The sequence below is a fragment of the Castor canadensis genome, chromosome 1, assembly GCF_047511655.1.
Source record: "Castor canadensis chromosome 1, mCasCan1.hap1v2, whole genome shotgun sequence".
Lineage (NCBI taxonomy): Eukaryota > Metazoa > Chordata > Mammalia > Rodentia > Castoridae > Castor > Castor canadensis.
This window is the reverse complement of record NC_133386.1, coordinates 138,727,977-138,752,877: the sequence shown is the minus strand read 5'-3', so window position 1 is coordinate 138,752,877 and position 24,901 is coordinate 138,727,977. Positions and strand designations below refer to the sequence as shown.

At 35.3% G+C, this 24,901-nt stretch overlaps 1 protein-coding gene across 8 annotated transcripts in view; it reads right to left on the bottom strand.

Annotated features, from left to right (window-relative positions):
• Positions 1 to 24,901, bottom strand: part of Fchsd2 (FCH and double SH3 domains 2) — a 272,221-nt gene that overhangs the window by 147,045 nt on the left and 100,275 nt on the right. For all 8 annotated transcript variants that reach the window (XM_074083602.1, XM_074083607.1, XM_020163919.2 and 5 more), the window contains one exon: positions 7,446 to 7,522. In XM_074083602.1, coding sequence (XP_073939703.1) covers positions 7,446 to 7,522 — 77 coding nt within the window. The remainder of the gene's footprint in view (positions 1 to 7,445; positions 7,523 to 24,901) is intronic.

Sequence of the window (24,901 nt, the reverse complement as noted above, 5' to 3'; positions counted from 1 at the left end):
ATCTCTTGGTAAAGTCAAAGAATTATTCATCCTTTGCTTTTTCTAGTCAACTTTCTTTTCAAATCTTTTCTTCTAACTTGCTAAATGACTTAGGTCAATTCTAGGATGCTCATCTACTAGTTATAAACGTATTTTACAACTTCTCATAATAATAAATAGCATTTTGTTTTTTAAAATGAGATACCTACAGTGTAATCTGATAGATTATAGCATTTATATGTCAAGACATCCTTTCTGGTGTTCACATGGATTTGCTACATGGGATCATATGCTACATAAAATGCTAGCTGTGGTCAACACATAACCATGTATAAAGAAGAAAATGTGAAATTGCCTGGATCCCAGCCTATTAGAAAAAAAACAAACTTGATAAACTGTAGTTCTTGACCCAGGAGTCTTAGAGATTAGTCCATGTAATATACCAATTACTTTAGATGGCAGCATTTATTTATTTAGGCAGATAAATATCACCATCCCTTTGAAAAGGTTCAGTGTGTTTCATGAGCAGAAATTGCCAGCACAAAAGCGCTGACAGACTTAACAGCAAAACTGGTATCCTCCATGGCTTGATGGGACTTACAGTGTAAACTACTAAGCAGCTCAAATAACAGATTTTCCCAAAGAATGTACTGAGAGACAAACTTAGTAATATACTTAGTAATTACGAATTTACACTTATATTAAAAAGCATGATGAAAATGAATAATCATTATGAATTGTGATGGCACAGAGGAAGGGAGGGAGGGACCCTCTGTCTATGTTCTTTCCTCAGCACCCTCTTCCCTTCACACCTTCCCCTAGTTAACTGCTGTTCACTCTTCGAATTTCAACTTAAATAGGACTTCTTCTGGGAAGACTTACATGATCACCTTGGAACCAACTCTCAGGCTCAACAAGCAGCTCTTTGTTAACTGTTCAAAGCTCCAGCACTTTTCCTTCAATTACTTCTTTTCGTGGTACTTGGGACTCAACTCATGTTATTGCACTTGCTAGGTAAGTTCTCGACCACTTAAGCCACACCCTTGACCTTAGTTTTTTGTTTCTGAGTTAAGGTCTTGTGCTAACTTTGCCAGGGTTGGCCTCAGATCATGATGCTCCTACTTCCACCTTCTGAATAGCTGGGACCATAGGTATATACCATTATACCCAGCTTGTTTTTGAGACAGGGTCTCACTAACTTTTGCCCGGGCACATGCAAATGGGGAAATAAAAATACTGGACGTCTGAGACATTGCTCTCTTTGGTCTACTCCTACCTCCTTGGCCATTCTTCAGTCTCCTTTGCTGGTTCCTCTTCATATCCCAGCCCTGTAAATGCTGATGTGCCCCAGAATCAGTCTCCTGCTTCTCTTCACACTCACTAATCAGAAGAGCTCATTCAGGATCACAGCTTTAAATACTATTAGTATGCTGACTACTCCTGAACTTTTCATCCCTGACTCCACTTCTTCCCTAACCCTCAAATGCCTAATTAGCACACCCAATGAGATATTTAATAGGCATCCTAAACCTAACAGAGCCAAAAACAAATTCTTGATTTCCTTAGACTCTGTTCGGGCCTTCTATTTCATCTCATTGGCAGTTAATCAAACCGAGTTGCTCAAACGCCAAATTCCAAAATCGAGTCTTCTTTTTCTCACATCCCACAAGTGTTGCTTCAAGAAATCATGTTCACTTAGACTCATAGGATCTGACTACAACTTATTTCCTCTACTAAGACCACCTATTTTAACCCACCATCAACTTGTGCCTGGATTACTACAACAGTCTCATAACTGACCTCTCTACCTCTACCCATTCCCAATGTCTATGCTCTACACAGAAGTGACTGCAGTGCCACTGCTCCCCAGCACTATGTCCTTATCACCAACTGACATGTATATTCAATTATTCACTTGTCTACTGTCTTCCCTCACTACAATGTAGGCTCCATATGACAGAAGTTTGTTTTATTCGCCACTGAATTCTCAGTACCGAGTATGGGGTATGGCATTGTAGGAACTGGGGAGAGGAGAGCCGAGATTTCAGCCCTTTTGTCTGACTCCCAAACTTCTGCTCTTCTGTTGATATAAGATAGCTCTTATTTCAGTCTCTTCATTCTGGTAAGAGTATACCAAGATTTGTACATTCAAAGTTTTTTATATACATTCTACACTACTTTTGTCCTATAACTACAGTATCATTATGTTCTTATCTATTTTACTAAATTGACTTACCTTTTAAACTAATACATATATATCATACAACTATCTGTCAGTATCTTAATAAAAAAACACTTGACATAATAATTAAGTTATAATTAGTGAAACACAAAAACATTGGTCCACATACACCTAAGATCATGCTGTAAACTATTTCTTATATGAATATCATACTGGAAAACAGAGAAAACTTTACTAAAAAGAACTTTTCATTATGAAGCAAGGTGTGGTGACTCACACATTTAATCCCAGCTACTCCAGAGGTGGAGGCAGGAGATCATAAATTGGAGGCCTGTCAGGACAAAGTTAGGGAGAACCTGATTCAAGAACAAAATATGAAAACAAAGGGCTATGGTGTAACTCAAGTGGTAGAGGGCATGTGTAGCATGTGTGAGGCCCTGTGTTAAATTCCCAGCCCCCCACTCTCAACACACAAACATTCATTATGAAGCAAACCAACAAATTCATCCTTACTGCGGTGGTTATAAAACTGCACAGAACTTACACATATATACACATAAATAAATGTATATAAAACTGATGGATAATGAACTAGGCTGGCAGACTGTACCAGCATCAATTTCCCTGTTATGATACTATATAATAATCATGCAAGATGTTATCACTGGGGGAATTGGATAAAGGATTTAAGAGCATTCTTTATATTATTTCTTACATGAAGCTACAGTTATCTCAAAGTAAAAAGTTTTTTAAATTAACAAACAAAGCCATCTTCCCTAGCACCACACCTTGGGTTGACTTTAAACAATGTGACTAAGTTCACAATCTAAGATTAATTTATATGGTAACTGATAATAAGGAGTAGGTGTGGTGTTTCAATGAATTAAGTGTCATGCACTGTTGTTTTGGCAGTATGAAGGAAGAATGTTCGAAGTCCAGATAACAGAAATAAGGGCAGGAAAAAGACAGATTGCAGTCCAGTGAGCTGTGATAAGAACTAAGGCACAACTAAGGCACCCAAGGATGGAGGAACCAAGGATGAAAGAAGTGGCCAGAGGTGGAAAAGACATGTAATTTGGGGCCAAGTTTCTTCATGGATTTGAATAACATAAAAAAGAATTTAAATTTCATCTGACTGACAAGGAGATGAATAGTACTAGGCCTACTGAACAAACAAAGACCATAAAAGGCAAAGATGGTTTGCTGCACTATAGCAAATATAATTGTAAAAGGTAGAGGAGAAGCTATTTAACATTCCAGAAAAGAGAAGATGAGACCTAGAAAGAAGCTGAAGTTGGAGGCACCTGACTTTTTGTTTTCCAAGCTAAAAGTTAATAAAAATACGTAACTGCCAGTTTATATACAATATTTGAAGCCAGGATATACATACGATTACAGAGCAGAATCATGAGCAAGCTGAGGGAACTCTGAGAAACATTTACAGAAGAAGAACAGAAAACCTGTTCTCAAAGATTAAAAAAATATCCAAAAAACTGGGCACTGCTGGCTACTCAGGAGACAGAGATCAGGAGGGGTGTGGTTCAAAACCAGCCTGGGCAAATAGTTTGTGAGAGACTATCTTTAAAAAACCCATAATAAAAAAGGGCTGGTAAAGTGGCTCAAGGTATAGGCCCTGAGTTCAAACCCCAATACTGAAAAAACAAAACAAAACAAAACAATCCAGTCTAGTTTTTAGGCAAACAGGGTGGTTTCATGGCATGTATGATGCATGTATAATCAGACTGGTGAATAATTTAAAAGACTGATCACATGCACTATTGATAATACACAGGTAAAAAAAATAACATTAAAAGAAATGTAAAATATTCTGGTAACAGAATTTATGAAGGACCATTTCTAACATCAACACCTTAAATGTACAAACTTTTTACCCAGCATTTCTCCATCTAAGAATTTACCATACAGATAGATTTTCAAAATGTATAAAGATATTCATATGCACATACCAGAATTATACACTATAACATTATTTTTAATAGCAATAAACTAAGTAACTAACAATAAGGAAATGGATAACAAAACTATAGTTCATCCATACTATGACACTAAAAAGAATGAACATACTGCCAAGAAAGATTATCTAAAATAGACTTTGTATATGTGCATGTGTGCACACACATTTGGTGAGAGAAAACAACTTACAGAAGCATATGTATCCAGTAATTCTAGTTCTGTTAAAAGAGGTTTGGAAAAGATGATGAAGCTGGACTTGATGTCATTAATACTCTTTTGTACTATTTAGCTAATTAATGAAAAACGTATAACCTGAATATGATTTTTGTAGAATACCGATACAAATACAAGTAACAAAATTAAACACGTGATTTCAAATGATTAAAACCAAAAAAACCTAAATTAAAAAAAAACCCTAAATAGTCCATTGCCATTCTCACCCTCAATGCTGATCTTTCTATAGCATTTTCCTGGAATGGCACCACCACCCTCTCAGTTGCCTAAATTAAAAAACTGGCAGTCATCGTACAATCCTTCCTCTCCTTCTTCTCCTTCATTTAGTCAGTTAGTAAATATTTATCAAGCGCCTTCTATGTGCCAAGAGCTATTTTAGATCCAAAGGAAAACTGTTTATAGTTTGCTTCAGAACAAATCTGACAAACTCCAAAAACAAATCTCTGCCAAATCAACTGCTAAGCCTCTAGCTTCAGACTCTTAACTTCCTCTGAAATGTCTCCCACAACATGATTTTTTACTATAATTTCCATGGTTCAAATGAAGATGATTAGGGATTAAATTCCTACAATTCTGTTCTTCCAAAATTCTTCCTTATGCCCATCTAAATCCATCTTCATACTTCAATTAGGGGAAGTAGATCCTATCAGTTCTCTCTTGCAAATTCTTTAATGCTTTTGTTATCTTCCAAATAAAAATATAAATTTCATGATGTGATATGCAAAGTCTTATTTAATGCCTATGCATTCTCCACATCCACCACTTTATTTAACCTCCAACTTATATATTTCACACCAGGTCATACTGAGCTGCTCACCATTACCTAATATTCATGTTTTCCCATGCTCCATGCCTTTAAGGTGTTACTTCTGGTTCAAATCCCTTTCACCAGCTGTCTGCTGAGCAAGCTCATGCACAGTCCTTAAGCTCTACAAGTCTCTATTTCCCTCTACAGTCCCAAGGCACCTCTAGTACTTCCTAATACTGTAACTATTTATAATGGCTATCTCCTGTAAACTCCTGAAGGACAGGCACTATAGCTTCTAGTGTCTCTAATCCTGAAGTCTAGTTTAACAGCTGACATGTAACAGTTATTTTGTATGTATGTCATGAATAAAGATAATGAGTGAATGAATGTTTAAACAGTCTGTGTGTCTTTGGTTAAGGCATTATGCCAAGACCAAGTATCCTTGTATACAAAATAAGAATAATTGTATCTATCTCACAGGACTGTTTTTATAATCATGGACATGAATAAAGTCTCTAGAAGAGTGTCTGCTATACAATAAATACTTAGTAAATGATGGCTCAAAATACTTAAAATTGATTTTATAAGATATCTTGGGATAACAGCCTTTATCCTTATTTCTTTGGTAACTTGAATCCTGAATTTCAAACAAACTTGGAATATAGTTGATCTGTAAGTTGGAATTCTCTTTCTTGTTTAGGCTGACCACGTACAGCAAAACTGAGCATGTACAGTCTCAACTCAAGCTTTTATTTCACTGTCTGTTTTGCCTAGAATTTGATTTCTCTTCCCCCTTAGCTGAAATTCGTAGATACTGAAAACCCTATTTAAAAAATCTCGGTTTTTATTTTGTTTCACGTTAATATTCTAAGTTAAAATAATACCACTCTACTGTTACAGCCAGCAGCCACTTTCCGAGTTATAATTTGCCACTTTAAAGAACTACTAGTGTTTCTTGTATATCTGTCAGTGTCCTAACCTCATTTCCATATTCTTAAGACATTCTCCAATGAGGTCATTCTTTATTGACAATTTCAGCAGCTTGATTTCATATTTATACTCTAAACCATATGTTTCAATACTGAGTTTACCATGGACTTTTTTTTTTTTTTTGCCATTGCTTCATGTGTATTAGTCTTAATTCCAACCAGACTGAAAGTTGAATTCTTGGACTTCTGGGTCTCTGAACATTAAGGACAGCCCTCAGACAAAAGACAAATACTTTCAAATTTTGAAGTCCCAAAGACATTTTGTTTAGACTTTGGATGTCAAAAAGACTTCCAAAATTATACTTTTAAGATAGTGGTAGACCACTGAAGACAAAATTTGTATTCTACTTTACCTACCTTCTTTAAAAGTCATATAAGGGGACTTGGGGGTATAGCTTAGTGGTATACAGTTCAGTGGTGCACTTGCCTAGCATGCACAAAGTCCTAGGTTCAATCCCTAGTACAGAAAAAAACCCAAAGTGGGATATTAGCTAGCTAGCTGGACACCCTATTTTTATACATATACACATGTACTGTGCTGTAACAGAAGCACTTTTCACTAAAATAATCAATTGCAACTCTTTTCCCTTAGTCTCACAAAATCTCACCTTTCCAGATTTAAAGTTTATTGTAGAAGTAAAGAATCAGTGATCATAGCCAGGTGCTAATGGCTCACACCAGTAATACTTGCTACTTGGGAGGTTGAGATCAGGAGGATTGTGGTTCCAGGCCAGCCTGGACAAAAAGTTCATGAGACCCCATCTCAATCAATAGCTGGGCATGGTAGTATATGCCTGTCATCCCAGCAGGAAGTATAAAATAAAAGAATCATAGTCTAGGTCAGCCTGGGGAAAAATCAAGACCTTATCTCCAAAATAACCAGAGCAAAGGGGCAAAAGAGGCAGGAGGCATGTCTCAAGTGGCAGATCACCTGCCCAGAAAGCATAAAACCCTGAGTTCAAAACCTAGTACCATCAAAAAAATTTTTAAAGAAAGAATCCAGTGATCATGCTAGTGCACAACAATTTTGTTTCATTATTGTTGCAATAATATATCACAGGTTCCTGAGAAAACAATTTATAACTTCTGTCATCTACCTTCTTTAAATTCAGTATGTGGGTATCAATTAAATAATATATAACTGGCTTATGACATATTAAAATGCTCTAATTTATAGAGAATATCTTTATAGGTCATGGAACATAAAAATTTTGAAATATTTAAAAACACAGAAGAAGCAATTCTTTTAAAAATTGGAGCGTTATGTTACCTAAATGTAATATGGCTCTGAGTGAAACCATTTTTAAAGAAAATAAGGAAAAACCACTTAGTAAGTTACCTGTAATCATTCCGATCATCAGCTTTTATTCCAAGCCAATCTCTCTTCAGGTATTGACTAGCCAACTTCTGGATACCCTGTTAAAAAATATATTTTTTTCTAAAATAAGTATCATGACATAAAGGAAGCTCTTTCCCTTAAAATACATTACTTAGATAATACCATTTTTTCTAAATGTAAATTTAATTCAGAAGTAAAGAACCAATAATAAATAACAGAATACTACAACCTTCTCTCATTGGTTAGTCTCGCTGGTTAGGAAAAAATGAATATAAGGATGAGAAAATTGAAACCTAAGTGATATGCATTTCAATTCACCAGCTATAAAAACAGGTAAGTCACAGGGAACACAGCTGTCCATCTCCACCAAGCTCTGACTACACACCTTGACATCTCAGTCTCAACACTCCTCCACTGAGGCATGGACAATGCCTGAGGCATGGACAATGCATTTCTAAATCCCAGCAGCCAAACTCTTACATAACAGGAGAGGAAAAATGCATTCAATTTGGAACAGACAGATACACAATGGCTTATAAAATTAATGAATAAACTTTGAGGCTGTTCCATACTAGTAATTCTTATGACAGATTTAAGGATCTTTTCATTTTTAAAAATATCATGACATGTCACTTCAGATTAAAAAAGTTTTATCTAGAAATATACTCACTCACTATTATTATCCTTATAACATGAATCTGAACAAAACAGAATATGTATCTGTAATATGCTGGAGGTATGGGGATTCAAACACAGAAGATCATTTTATTGGGAAGTAAGTTTAAACCTGTCATTCCAAATACATAACATATATATTTATATGTAACATGTAAAACATGTATGTGGTCCCCTAATACTACAGCAAGGCCCAATGTAATAAATAAAGAAACTGCTGACTTTGGGATATTTATATCTTTACTTGCAGCTATAAAAAGAATATCAAGCTGAAACGAAGAATAATCATAGTAATAGATTGCCTAAGCAAAGCTTGCTCAAGTAAAATCAATGTTTCACTTTACATGGTATCTTTCCAATAAGATTTGAGGCCAAATCAATTTGTTTTAATTAAATTCACTGTTGAATGTCTCTGTTAAAATAACACTAATTCAGTCCAAAGAATAGTAAGAACTGAAGTACCATTGAATCTCAAGTTTCTCCTGTACTTAGCAATATAGTTTGATTTCACCATTTCCAGGTACTTTGTATTCTGAGAACTCACATGAACTATAATTCTCTATACCTCCGTTTAATATATCTTGTACTTTGGGGAAACCTGACTACTAAGTCTTCTCTGAATATGCACAGTATTTTGTCACTTCAGTGCCTTGTTCACACTATTCTTGTCTCATGAAGTATCTTCCCACCACTCCCATTCCTACTTGCTGAATTCCTCCTCTCTCCCTTTACACAGATTTTTATATTTATTTCCTAACACAAAATCTTCATGAGTATACATAGTAAAATGTGAAAAGTTCCATTGCATAGGCATTGAATATCATTTGATTCTACTATAATGACTTATCATTCTTCCTACATTTATTGGCTGTAATTCTATACAGAACTATTCCTTCTGAACTATTTGTTTCCCTGATGTACTGTTCTTAGAGGAAAGACAGGATCAGTATTTGATTGTTCAGTTTTGGCCCACCAATGAGCAACAAATGTTTTAAGTAACATTATAAACTCATGTATTCTAAATAATGGATGTGTTCCAAATAATTGTAGTCACTAATCTTTTAATACTCTAACTGCCACATCTGTGATCTGTAGGAGACCCTTCAGGTTGGCTCCCATTTTATGACCCTAATAGATTTCGATTGTGTCTTAGCTTTCTTTTACATTTCCTGTGATGAGTTAGTTTTCCATGGAATCCTGATTCCTGTAAGAGAGAAACCATATTTCCAGCATACAATCTAGGCATATCCTCATCCTTCAGGTCTTTTAAGTCTTTCCCTAAAAGGCCTTTTCTACCCACTGTATAAAAATCAGCTCACCTCTATCCAGTTACTCTCCTACATACATCCTGTTTATTCATAATCCTTATATACTGTCAGTGCCAGGTTTAAATATTTTGTCTATTTATTGACTATAAGCTCCATCAGGCAGGGATCTTGACTCATTTTTTTTAGATCACTATATCCCTAGGCTATAGTAAAAAGGCTAGCATTTAGTTGTTTCTAATAATATCCAGTGATTACATAAATTAATTCCACCTACATTATGTTTCTAGTATATTTTAATCTCCTTTTGTGTTTTTGCTATTCTGTTAGAAATACTTGGATCTAAACTTCTCTGGTTCCTAATTTTTGTATATTCAAAGGTGGAAAAAAAATCTACCAGATTGCTAAAGTGAGCCATTGGCCTTAGTATTACAAGTAAGTTTCTCAGTAAAATTATAGTCAAATTTAGTATCCTCACTATTGAAAATGAACATGTATGTGAATATTTCAAAGAAATGACAAAAATCAGAAATTTATTCCATACCTAGAAGGAACTACATGTTAATTTGTGTGAAAACTGAAATAAGTCAAGATCCCTGAGTTTAATCTGTAGGGGGAAATCAGTATACAACATGAAATGAAAGCAACACAAGTCTCTATTTTTAAAAAATGGTAAAATATGATATAAGTAACCAGATAAGAACAAGATTGTGACATTTTCTTAACAAATCACATCTAAGTGATATGTCAGTAGCTTTTAAAGCTTAATTACCACTAAAGTGTTTACAGAACATGTCACACAGAACATGGGATAAGACATGAGCCTTTTATGAGGAGGACAAAGACAAAGGACAGAAGACAACACTCTAAATTTATGCAGAACGAATGAACTAATTAACAAGCACTTTCACACATCATTTTTCTTTAACTCTATTAGTCCTTGTTAGAACCACAGAGAAATAGGACCCTAAAGGAGATTCAAAATTTACTTAAGGTCATAGAGTTCATAACCAGGTAAGTTTGAGCTAGAGTCCCAAGCTATCAAAAATCTTTGCAAAAGACATCATTTGAGAGTGGATTTTATCTAATTCTCAAGAAAATTATGAAATTACATTAACCTGTTAAATTTTTTTATAGAGCTCTAAACCACAAAGCTAAACTGTGTTAAACTGAATGAGCCCTTCAGAGATGAGACAAGATTCATGAAATAGACAAACAGTGAGATCTCTCAATGAAAGACTTTATTCAAGTTAGTTCCCAGGGCCTGGAATCATGACTTCTGTGTGCTCTGTGCAGCTGTTCAAGATCTAATCTGCATGGATGTTTAGAAATACTCTGTGGCCGTTATCAGAAAGGTCCTAAATAAAATTTCATGCCTCTGAGGACATTCTATACTTTAATTGGTTTGCCTTTAACATTATATTTAGAGCTATATTTGATGGATGAATGGTTTATTTGCATACGAAACTATCCATCTTAATTAATTTGTTAAAGGAAATAAATTTATGGCCTGCCATTTTTTTAAAAGTGTTTTTTTTAAAGTAAAATCACTCACGGTCCATGGCATTACTCTCTAAAACTAGTTGACATGGCGTACATTTATTTGTATTGACTTAAGCATCACTGATGTGTAAAGCTGATACAGTTCGTTCTGGGAAGTGTCTTCCATGAAGATGCAGGACTATCAATATACCCTTTGGAACATCCAGTGACATCCCATTCCAACTTTTTAAAAAGCCGTCAGTGTCTAATGTAAGGCTTGCTTTGTTTTACCTCTCAATAACAGTTGCTGTATTGCTCTAACAAGTGAAGAAACACAAAGAAAGCCACTGTTGAGTAGACACTGGGAAATGGATTGATAGTTTAACCTTCAGCCCATTCACCAGAGCAAACTAGTTACAGCTCCCTCACAGGTTATTCTGTATCTATTCTTCCTCCAGCATAGAGTGAAACTGATACTTAAATTTTACTAAGGGTTTGCCATCAGATGGCTCTTTAAAATATTAGGAAACCATAATCTTTACATACTATGCCTTCTTGTCATGAAATCCCCAATGTTGTGCAAATGATCTTTTAAAATTAACAAGTACACTGCATAAGTTAGACACTTCTCAAAGTGATATGATGATATGACTACCTTTACAATAGTCTTCCATCACTTTAATAGTAGCAAAACTTTACTCCCATCCTCTTTAGGGAAACACTTTCAAATATTTTTATTGTTTTGTGCAATATGCAATTGTACTAGGAAAAATTAAACAGTGTACTATTTTAAATAACACAATAAATTGCCTTTACTTTTCCATTAATTTCAAGATGAAGTGAAATATTAATCTCACATTATAGATGTTACATGTATTAAACAAGAAAGGTATATTTTAGCCTTTTTCTTTAGGAAATAAAGATTAATTTTATTTAAATTTATTAAGAAAAACAACATCTACTGACTATGGGTGTGTATATGTTCTAGGGATTGAACACAGAGTTTTGTATATGCTAGGCAAGCACTCTACCACTGAGCATTATATGCTTAGCCTGTTTTTTTTTTTTTTTAATTGTTTTTTTCTTTTTTGAGACAGGATTTTGCTATGTTGCCAAGGCTGAGCTTGAACTTCCAACCCCCAACTTCAACTTCTTGCGTGCCTGAATTAAAGGCATGTACCAACCACACCCTGGGCTCTATTGACATTTTAACTGGCCAAACACAGAATTAAAAATATATAAAATTTAACACTCATTCATGATTTTAAAAAACACCACTGAACATGGTTCACAAACTAAGGGCAGAATGCATACAGGAGGAATACGGAAAGGGAAGGAAACCTAAAACTTGAATGTGGCTGAAGTGCCCACTTGTAGGCGAGCAAAGATAGTAATCTTAAAACAGGTAGAGGCCACTATGGGAAGGTGACCAGGAAGGAGTAAAGAGGTCTGGCAGAGATGAACCAATGTGGGTTGTAATACACAGTGCAAGGAAGCAACACTAGGAATCTCTCTGTATAGTTATCTTTACCTCAAACTAGCAAAAACACTATCTTTCTTATTATCTCTTATGTTTTCACTTCAACAAAACTGGAGAACAAGAGGACAGAACAGGTTCTGCCTGGAAGGGAGCGGGGTGGGGGGAGGGAGAAGTGACCCAAACAGTGTATACACATATGAATAAATATAAAAACAATTAAAAAAAACTGAAAGAAGGAAACTTAAGAAAAATAAATAAAAGGTAGAGATACTGGAAAGGAAGAAATAAAGCTTCTTTTTCACAGATGTCATGATTTCCTGGAACTAATAATTGTGTTTAACAAGGTTGTAAGCTATATGGTCAATATACCAAAATCAATTGCTCTCCTATATATCCATAATGAGAAATTGGAATTTGAAATTTTCTAAAAAAATATGATAGCATGTGGGGGAAATGAAGCACTTTAGGTATAATCTAATAAAATATGTGTAGAATCTATATGTAGAAAACTCCAAAATGAAAGAAATGAAAGAAGACCTAAATAGAGATGTTTCATTTTAATAGACTGGAAGACTTCGTATTGCTACAATGTCTGTCGTTCCCAATTTGATCTATACATTCAACACAATTACAATCAAAATCCCAGAACACCTTTCTTCTGTACATATACTTTTGCTTTTAGCAAAGGTATAAGATGGTCAAATAATTCTTAAAATAAACAAAATCAGAGGACTCTCACTACCTGATTTCAAGGCATAAAAGTTATAGAACCATGGTACTGGCCAAAGAATGGACACATAGATCAGTGGTACAGAGACCCCAGAAACAAACCCAAATAAAGGGGCAAAGGTGATTTGATAGAGAAAGGACAGGGACAGTCTTTATCACTAAATGGTGACAGAACTGACCACATGCCCCGAATTAAAAAAAAAAAAAAGATCAATCTCTACAACACAACTCACAACTTACACAAAAATTAATTCTAAATGATTCACAGATCTGAATGTACTGATAAGAACAGAAGAGAAAATCTCCTTGTTTGTGGTGAGGAGTCATAACATAGACACCAAAAGAAGATACATGAAAGAAAAAATACAAATTGGACCTTATCAAAATTAAACTCTTTTCTCTGCAAAAGACACTCTAAAGGGAATAAAAAGGCCTGCAAACTAGGAAAAGGTACTCACAAATCACCTATGTGACGAGGACACACATCTGAAATACAGAAGAACTCTTAAAGCTCATCAGTAAGAAAAAAAATCAACCCATTTAAAAATGGCAAAATATCTGAGCAGATACCTTAATGAATAATTTTACAAGGATGACAGATAAGCATTACAGAAATTCAAAGAATGGAAACCACTATCTACACATATATTAAAATAGCCAAAACCTAAAAACTTGACAGAACCAAATGGTAAAAGAGGACAGAAAAATAGGATAATTCACTGCCAGTGGAAATGAAAAATAGGACAGCCACTTTGGAAAACAAGTTTGAACATTTCTTTTTTTTTTGAGATTGCACAAAATGCTTTTATTACTTTTTTTTCTTTTTTGAAGATTTCTTATAAAGCTAAACATAAAACCTTTTTTTATTTGATTAAGTCAGTATATTCTAGATATTTAGCCAAGTGATTTGAAAACATATACACATAAAACTCAGAGCACAAATGTTTACTGGGTTTTCTGGTTTGTTTTTTATTTTTTTAGTGGGACTGGGGTTTGAACTCAGGGCTTCAAGGCTTGTGAAGTAGGTACTCTACCACTTGAGCCATGTCTCCAGTTCCTACAAATGTTTACTCATAAACTTTGAAACAACCAAGATTTCCTTCAACAGGTAAATGAATAAACCAACTATAGTATATCACTGAATGAAATACTATACAGCAATTAAGAAAGGACAATTCACACAACTTGAATTAATCTAAGTGAAAGGAACCAAAATAAAAAGGTTACAGACTATATAATTCTATTAATATGATATTCTGGAAAAGACCAATCATAAGAACAGAAAACAGTGGTTGCAAGAGGTTTGGGGAAAGTGTATGACTAGGGGAAGTACAAAGAATGTTATGGTTTGAATATAAATTGGTTCCAAAGGCTCATGTATTGAAAGTTTGGCTCCCAGCCGGTGGCACTATTAAGAAGTGATTGGATCATGAGGGCTCTGACCTAATTAATGAGTTAACCCATTGAGATTCATAATCTGACAGCATTATTGGGAAGTGGTGGAAACTAGGAAGTGGGACTTCACTTGAGGAAGTAGATCACCAGGGGTATGACTTTGAAAGACATGTCTTATCCCTGACTTTCTCCTGCCCCTCCCCTCCTTCCTAGCTACCATGACATGAGCACCTTTGTCCACCATGCCTTTCCACCATGATGTTTCTGCCTTACCACGGGACTATAACAATGTAGCAAGTTGACCATGCACTGAAACCTCTGAAACTGAGACAAAAATATATCCTCCCTGCCTTAAGTTAATTGTCTTAAGTACTTTGTCACAGTAATGAAAACACAGATAACTTTGAGGGTGATAAACTAATCTTCATGGTAAAGGAAACATGACACTACACATTTACCAAAAATCATCCAACCATACTATACAAAGAATGTTTCCTAATACATGAAAAATTTTAAAACTCAATCAGGAAGTAAGGGGAACCCAGGACAAAATGCAATGACAAATATATCTGTAGATAGATACATGATATAACCTCAGAGATTGGTATAAGGAGTTAAGAGGGGAATACTGTAACTTCAATCCTTGAAGCTATACTGAGTCACTTAAAAAGCAAGAGGGAAAGAAAGTAACTTATTGAAGAAATTTGTCAAATACTATTTTGGCCAAATGATAAGGTTAACATCATCAGTAATAAATCATGTTGAAAACAATATACCCCTGACATGATGTGGTAAGAATGGTACTTCACCTCTATAATGTTCCTACCTCAAACCCATATTCCTAGTTCAATCATAAGAAAAACATAAGACAAACTCAAGTTAAGGAACACTGTACAAAATACCCAACTAATAACCCAACAAAACTATTAAGATCGTACCAGGTGGAGTAATACAAACCTGTAATCTCAGCACCTGGGAGGCTGAGGCAGAAGGACCAAGATTTTGAGGTTAGTTGGACTAGATAGGGAGACCCTGTGTCCTCAAAAAATTGTCAAGACCATCAAAAACAAGGAAAGCATGATACATTATCACATACCAATGAAGGATAAAGAGACCAAGAACTAAGTGTAATGTGATATGTTAGATAGGGAAGAAACCAAGTAGGTAAAGTGTGAATATTCAATAATGGTAATATACCCATGTTGATTCCTTAGTTGTGAGGAATGTGCTATAATAATGTTAACATAGTAATAAGGGACAAACAGTAAGCGGCACATAGGAACCCTGTACTATCTTTACAATTTTTCTGTAAATTCAAAACTATTCTTTTAAAAAAAAGAAACAAAAAAGTTTTTTGGACCTTATCTTAGAATTCATGAATATATTACTTGGAAAAGTTATATTATTTCAGCAATTTCTGTGTTTAGACTTTAAATAACAAGAGAGAAGACTGCAGCATGCTATTAGAAGTACTAATCATCAATTAATATGTATGGATGTGTACAGGTTTACTGCTAAGTAAAAAGTCAAATTGCATTTAATAGCTACCATATTTTTAAAATGTTTTTAAGTACTTTAAGATACTTTAATACAAGACAGGATTTTTGCCCTGCTCTTTTCTAATAAAAAATTTTAAAAATGGATAAAAATTGAAAGGAAAACACATCTGGTGTAGTACACAGATACAATAATGAACAAGGTGACATATTTGTTTTTAGTTTATAAGAATTTGAGTAGATGAAGGATACTTCATCTGTGTCTGACACAGATCATCTTGAATTAGTTTACAAAATTATAATATTTTTCTGATTAAATTATATCCCTGTATCAGTGTATCCTTACAACAGGTTTTAAAAGCTATACAACAGTCAAAACGCATAAGCAAATATGTTCTGGTAAATGATATACAAAATCAATAACATTCTGTTGCTCTCATAATCATTCCATGTATATGACTAAATACATAGATACATGCTATGTTTGACTAAAAACATTATGTGGATAAATATAATATTGTAACACCACAGAATCATATAAAAAGCAGAGATACAAAGCTGCGTATGGTAGTACATGACTGTAATCTGAGCACTTGGGAGGATGAGGCAGGAGGATCACGAGTTCAAGGATAGCCTGGGCTACACAGTGAGACTCTTTCTTTAAAAAAAGAAAAAAAAAAGCAGATATAGATATATAGTGCCATAAGAAAGAATACAGAAGGAACTATGAGTAAGAGTAAATGGTCTGAATATACAGTTAGAGTTGATTGAGAAGTATGTATGATTAAAAATCAAAAGATAAATGGGGAGGCAGTCAACAGACAACTGTGAAGACCAGGAGAGGTATGTTAAGTATAAGATATACACTAACAATAAAAGGTGCTAGCGAAAGGTTTTACATAAGGAAGTAAAAATCAATTTGCATTTTTAAAAGATCATTTTCACAGTTATGTGGAACTTAACATTAGGGAAAAACAAAAGATATGGAAACCACATAGAAGAGGAGAGGATCTGGGGAAGCAAGCAGAATAGAAGGCACCGGGAGTCTGTCTCCCAGCACAGACAACAATGGCACTGGCAGAATGTGTCTGATGCAATTATTTTGGAACTCTACTGAGTTCCAAAAGGTTTACAATTTCCAAAAAAGATATGGACAGTAAATGGTGGTTATGGCAGTCAATCTCAAGAATTATCCTCTGCCTTAGGACTGAAGAAAAGGACTATATGGACAGTAACCTTAATCTGTTTCATTTCGTCATAAGTATAATTTGCGTTCAACTCTTTTATAGTTGAATCCATTAACAAATGTGGTTTTTTAACTGCTATTATATAGAGAAACAGATTAAGAATACTTTTCTTCCTGAGTCTATATTGAAATATAAGGTGGTATCTCTAGCAATAAAGGAAATGCAAATTAAAACCACGCTAAGATTCCACCTCATCCCTGTTAGAATAGCCATCATCAGCAACACCACCAACAACAGGTGTTGGCGAGGATGCGGGGAAAAAGGAACCCTCTTACACTGTTGGTGGGAATGTAGACTAGTACAACCACTCTGGAAAAAAATTTGGAGGCTACTTAAAAAGCTGGACATCGATCTACCATTTGATCCAGCAATACCACTCTTGGGGATATACCCAAAAGACTGTTACTCCAGAGGCACCTGCACATCCATGTTTATTGCGGCACTATTCACAATAGCCAAGTTATGGAAACAGCCAAGATGCCCCACCACTGACGAATGGATTAAGAAAATGTGGTATCTATACACAATGGAATTTTATGCAGCCATGAAGAAGAACAAAATGTTATCATTCGCTGGTAAATGGATGGAATTGGAGAACATCATTCTGAGTGAGGTTAGCCTGGCTCAAAAAACCAAAAATCGTATGTTCTCCCTCATATGTGGACATTAGATCAAGGGCAAACACAACAAGGGGATTGGACTTTGAGCACATGATAAAAGCGAGAGCACACAAGGGAGGGGTGAGGATAGGTAAGACACCTAAAAAACTAGCTAGCATTTGTTGCCCTTAACGCAGAGAAACTAAAGCAGATACCTTAAAGCAACTGAGGCCAATAGGAAAAGGGGAACAGGTACTAGAGAAAAGGTTAGATCAAAAAGAATTAACCTAGAAGGTAACACCCACGCACAGGAAATCAATGTGAGTCAATGCCCTGTATAGCTATCCTTATCTCAACCAGCAAAAACCCTTGTTCCTTCCTATTATTGCTTATACTCTCTCTACAACAAAATTAGAGATAAGGGCAAAATAGTTTCTGCTGGGTATTGGCCGGGGAGAGGGAGGAGGCGGAGTGGGTGGTAAGGGAGGGGGTGGGGCAGGGGGGAGAAATGAACCAAGCCTTGTATGCACATATGAATAATAAAAGAAAAATGACAAAAAAAAAAGAAAGATATTCAGACAAAAGTAGATTAAAAAAAAAGACAAAAAAAAAGAAATATAAGGTGGTTAAAGTATTTCACTTTATTGGGAAAAGAAAAAACTTTGTCTAAGTTCAAAATTTTTGTAAAGATTATTTTAAAGTGACGATTAGAATAGCCTTAAATCTAATCAAAAGTTTATGTATGCAATTAAGTCAGCTATAATTTAAAAGTTGCCTAAAGAATTTTTCAAATTCAAAATCTAACATCAAAATTTAGTGTACTGAGTAAAGCTAGAACCTAATTCTCTATGTCTAGAATGACAAGGCTATCTCGATATTGTTCTGCTCTTAGTAACATTTGTTTTTAAAAAAACTGGCTTAAAGTAAAGATTTCATCAAAACAGTTACTTGTGATCTTGTCAGGCTTTTGATAACTTTAAAAAAGCTAACCCTTAACTAAATCAGTTTATTTAAGTACCTGTTCATGTAAAATTCTCTTAAATGACCACCTTATAACTGTGTGGGATGAAGCCACCACTATTCTAAATAATTCTAACACAACTTGTGTAATCTATATCTGTGACTAAAAATATAGAGCTGTGTTTCTAGACTCTAAATATTGTGCAAACATTTACAGAAGTAAAAGTGTGTAAATTTAATATATATAAAATGACCAAGTAATGTTCCCTTTAACATTTATACTGTTTGTAATCAGTAATATTTAGGGAAAAAGCCCTGCTGTTTGGGCAATCCTGCCATTTAAAATCTAGCCTACAATTATTTGTCTTCACCAAGTGAGCGTTAAGAGAGATGTACTTGTACATTGGGAAAAAAAAAAAGGCTATTTGGGATCACTGCCCCCTAACTTGTAAAAGATCTAGAATTTTGTCTTCTGATCAGTATTCTGTACCTTTTATCTTATCTAGTCAAAAATTCTAAATTTTACTCCAAAGGAAAAAAAGCTAATTAATATGTATGTCTGACATCCATGTACCTTTGATGCTGATTGTTGCCAGTTCCTCTGTAATATATTTATACTCCCCAAATGTCTGATCCTTCAGAAATGAAAAGCTTAGAAAGAAACTCTACCATGTAGGTGGTATTCTCCAAATTAAAATTTTCAATGATGCTAGATTTTGTAGTCTTGTGTCTATGTCTTACTGTAACAAGGAACACTTAATGCTACTGATGCAATGCTGCCAGTCATAGTTATTTTCCTAAAATGCTATCTACAACAGAAATAACTAGATGTTCTAACAAATGCTAAACTACTTTTCAGTATTTTAACCATACCTAGTCTAAGTCTTGTCATTAGCAGTCTGGGTCCTTCTCTGGAGCATTTGCAATCAAACTTGTGGAAATGACTCCAACAAGTACTTATCTGTCAATCTTTTACTTATCTTTGTCAGTTTTTTTGTCTTTTTCTTGTGAAACTTTTAACTGCTGTCTGTTGATACTCTGCAGCATTTTTAAGATGTCAGGACAGCATCTATAGTACAGAAAAAAAAAAAAAAGGACGCCAACCTAAGGCGACTTCCTCTAAACCTCTCAGGTACTTATAATTTGGCCAAATGGGTCTTACTGGCACTGATCTCACCTAAACTGCCTGCTGCTTCCCCTTCAACATGGGACCTGATTAAAAAATCCGGGAAAAGCTGGTATTCCTAGCAATGAAGAACATTCATTAACCAGGAACAGTTAACCGGCAAAATCTTCAGAAGAGACTGTTCATACACAAACAGTTCAAAAACAAGGAGGAAAAGCTGTCACAATCCAAATGTAGTCACCTGTGCCAAACCTCCCAACATTTACTAAAGCCAAAAGGTTTTAAAGTACTCTTCCCCATGGCTACTGGGCATTCAGGCCCTTACAGACACCTCTGACAGAAGGCAAGCTCATATTTTTGGCCAAGGTCTTCTATTTAAGTAAAGACAAAAATGACTATTTTTTTAGTAGTCTATGTTCATGGAGTTATTTTAAAATGGGTTCCCCTACACAGTCTATTTAACTGGAAGTTTCTGACTTCTTCTGACTGTATTCTGCTTTATAGAGGTGTTTCTAGTTTTAGACTTAAAGTCTACTTTTGACTTTATTGATAGCTATCTGTCCCTCTCTTGCAATTTATCACTGGCCAAGAAACCCTAATTCCTTCAAGACTGAGGAATGTTCAAACATAAGGGGGAATTTTAAGAGTTACTCAAACTGCTTTTTCTAAAAATCACTGACTCCCCCTTGGGTCCATGAATTAACTAATGGCAGGAGAAAAGCATGGCATCTGTCCTCCAATTCACATCTTTCTCTGCAGTCACTTTGCAATCACCTTGGATTCCAGGAAAGACAGAAAATATCTTCATGACAAGGGGCAGAAACTACATCCATCAGTAGACATTCCTCAGGATGGACTACTTGCCCAGCTCCAGAACCTCTCCCAGAACACAGACTGAGATAATGACCAATCAGGTCACACCTGTGACTGGACTGTTTAACTATGCATGCCTTTGTCCCATGCCTGCAGATCTTTTGTCTACTTAAACCAATAGCTTATGTCTGTACCCTAAAGATGGCTGAAGATGAGCTAAGTGCTTACTTTGCTTCTTCTCACATGTCCCTAACAGTGTAATAAACCTCCTTTCTTTGCCTTCACCATGCCTCTTTATTTGGCATTTAGGGGTAGGTGGCCAGACCTGGCATATAGAATCTCAGGAGTTTGTGTCTTGGGTCCAAAACTACGATTTCATTATGGCTCATTCAAACAAAAAACAAAAACAAAAAGACCAATAGAAACAGCTTTAAGAAAGACCTGATGGCAAATATACTAGTCAAAGACTTTAAAAGAAGTGTCTTCTTACTGTATCACTCTTGGGGATATAGCCAAATGAGTGTAAGTCAACATACAAAAGAGATACCTGCATACACATGTTGGTTGCAGCACTATTCATAATAGTCAAGCTATGGAAACAGCTTAAGTGTCTAACAACTGATGAATGGATAAGGAAAATGTGATACACACACAAAATGGAGTACTACTCATCCATAAAGAAGAATGAAATTATATCACCTGCAGGAAAATGGAATAGAACTGGAGATCATCATGTTGAGTAAGATAAGCCAAGTTCAAAAAACCAAATATATCTTTTTACTCATATGTAGAATCTATACCAAAAGTGATAATAACAATAACAGGACATGAATGCAAAGGAGGACTGTGGGGGGGGTCTGTAAGAGTGGGGAGAGGAAAAGGAGTGGGTATTGAGGGGTGATCATGATTGAAGCACATTACACACACACACACGCACACACATACACAAGACAGCAAAATGAAACCTACTGAATGATATATGAAAAAGGAGCAAGGAGGGAGGAGGGATAAGGGAAAATTAACAGAGGGAATGAATGAACTTTACAAAGTACATTGCGTTCATCTAGGAAAATATCGCAATGAAACCCCTATGTACAATTAATGCATGTTAATAAAAAATTAAAAAGTGTCTTAAATTTCCTCAAAGAACCAAAGAAAGATGTGGAGACGGTCAAGAAAAGGATGTGTGAAAAATGTAAAGAGGGGGTTGGTGGGGAGAGGGAGAACCTAAAAAACATGTGGAATACTCAAATGTAAAAACATACACAGTGTGGAAGTGTAAGAAGAAGAGTTACAGAACTGGGCAGAGAGATTATTTGAAAAAACAATAGTCAAAACTTTCCAAATTTCAAGAGACATGAATATAAACATCTAAGAGGCTCCACAAATTCCAAGAAAGATGAATTCGAGACCCACACTGTAAAACATTACAATCAAACTTTCACAAGCCAAAGACAGAATCCTTAAAGTGTCAAGAGAGATTCAACTTTCCACATACACAGTATTCTCAAGATTATCAGCAGAATTCTCTTCAGAAACTTTGGAGGCCAGAAGACAGTGGGCTGACATATTCAATGTATGAAAAAGAAATAGAGATTGTCAAGAGAGAATCCTACATGCAGCAAAACTCTCCTTTGAAAGTGGAGAAATTAAGCCTTTCAATATAAACAAAAGCTGAGGAAGTGAGTCAATACCATCAGACCTGCCTTATAAGAAATGCTAGAGTGAGTCTTGCAAAATGAAATGAAAGAACACCAGGCAGTAACTTGAAGCTGTTTGAAGAAATAAAGATCTCAATAAAGGTAAACACTCAGGCAGTTGTAAAGCTGGTATTGTGTAACAATGGCTTGTAGCTCTGCATTTTGTTTTCCACGTATTTTAAGAGACGAGTTTATTAAATTATTGGTTTATGTTTGATACACATAATGTTCAAAGATATAATTTTGTGACACTTATAACTGATAGGGGTGGGGAAGCAGCTATAAATGAGCAGAGTTTGTATATGTTATTGAGTTAGGCTTATGTAAATTCAAATTAGAATGTTACGACTGTAAGACACTAAACATAATCTCCAGTGTAACCACAATGAAAATAGTTATAGGTGAGAGTGGGGTAGCTCAATGGCAGAGCACTTGCCTAGCATATGCAAGGGCCTGGGTTTGGCCACCAACCCTACAAAAATAAAACAAGTAAGCCTAAGAATATAGTTATAAATTATACACAAATAGAAATGGGAAAAGAATTAAAACATTTGTTGCAAAAGACTAGCTCTCAGTGGTAGAGCTTGTGGTTAACATGTGTAAAGGCCCCAGTTTCAATCAAGAGAGAGGAGAAAAAGGGGGGGGGGAGAAGAGGAGAAAGATATGAAACGAGGTGCAAAAAAAAGATACAGGTATATGGAAAACTAATAGCAAAATGACAGAAGTAAGTTTCTTCTTTCCTCATTAAACTACTTTAAGTATAAATGGACCCAACTCTCTAATCAAAAAAATGGAAATTGAAAGAATGGATTTGAACTGACCAAAGTAAAGTATACCCACTGCAGGGATACTTCTGAGAAAACCCTTTGACCACTGATTTTGGAATTAATTACGAAAGATAGGACTGTAAAATAGGTACAATAGGGGAGATACTTGTGAGGGGGAGGAGTGTGAATGGAGGAGATGATGGTGAAGGAATATGGTTGATGGGCTTCATATACAAAATAGAACAATGAAACCTCTTATGATTACTTTAAGTTGGACAAGGAGGGGTTTGTGGGGGGGGATGGTGGAGCAACCTAACCAATGTACAATATCAGCTATTCAGAATTATCACAATGAATCCCCCTGTACAGCAAATATAGCGTAATAAAAACAGTAAAAGAAAAATGCAGATTGAAAGAAAAAAATCATGATCCAAACCTAGGCACAGTGGCATGTGCCTATAATCTCAGCTACACAGAAGCTAAAGCAGGAGGATTATAAATTCAAAGCTAGCCTGGGTTATATAGTGAGACCTGATGATGCTGATATTGATGACGGTGGGGGTGATGGTGGTAATAGAAAAGGAAGAGGAGGAGGGAAGAAAGAAGCAAACAAGAAGAAGACAACAAAGAAAAAAGATCCAACCATATGTTGTCTATAAGAGACTCACTTTAAGATCCAGAGAAGACTACTGCATATTCTGGTAGACATGACAACAACTAGAACAGTGGAAGAGGTTTTGGAGATAGAACCAGATTGACTACAAAGATCTTTAGCAAGAAAAATAACATTCTGGGTAATGGTCTAGCTATGGAAAGAAAAGAAAGAATGAAACAACAAAGATGATCCTAGGATTTTAGTATTCTACAATTGGATACATGATGGTATCTCCTAAGGAGTCAATAAACAGATAGGCTATTTAATTAAAGAGAGAGCTGTTGGATAAGAAAACAGACAAAACTAGGTTTGGCAGATGCACAGGATGAAAAGCTACTGTCTTTCCTTAAGTGAGGGACGTGAAAAAAAACCTACATAGAATTGGGTACTCATTGGCACTGGGTCTGAAAAAGCACAATGAAATTTTACCAAGTAAGACTAGAAAGAAGGCATAACTTAGATGAAAAAAAAATGGTGATGTAAAAAATAGTGGGGGAAATGTGGAAGACGCTGGTGAAGTAAATTTTTACTTGTATACATTCAACTTGTTCTTTGAAGCGTCTCTTAATTATATAATAAATTCTTCTTTAGTACTCAGAAAATCTCCATCCTTAAAGTAGTTTTCCATGAAGATATTCTTTCTTTTAAAAAGCCACTCCAGGTCATGTGTGGCGTTCGTACCTGTAACTCCACATTTGAAAGGCTGAGGCAGGAGGATTGAGGATCTGAGGTCAGCCTGGCTACAAGGCAAGACCCTGTCTCAAAAACACAAAAACCACAACCTTCTAAAAAGCCCTACCAATGTCTTTTTAAAACTCAACGTGGAGTGAAAGAAACATTAGTATAGTGCTTAATGTTGGATTATAAAAACATATTTTAAAAGGTGTTTTAAATAAAAGATATTTCCTTAGAAAGTTACAGTTCTAGTAACGATGGGGATGTGTCATCTTAATTTACCGTGCTTACACAAAACTTATAGTGTTGCCTTTAACACACACAAGAGACACAGACCTGATCTGCCTGACATATGCTTCATTCGCCACTAAATGCTGCTATCATTATGACTA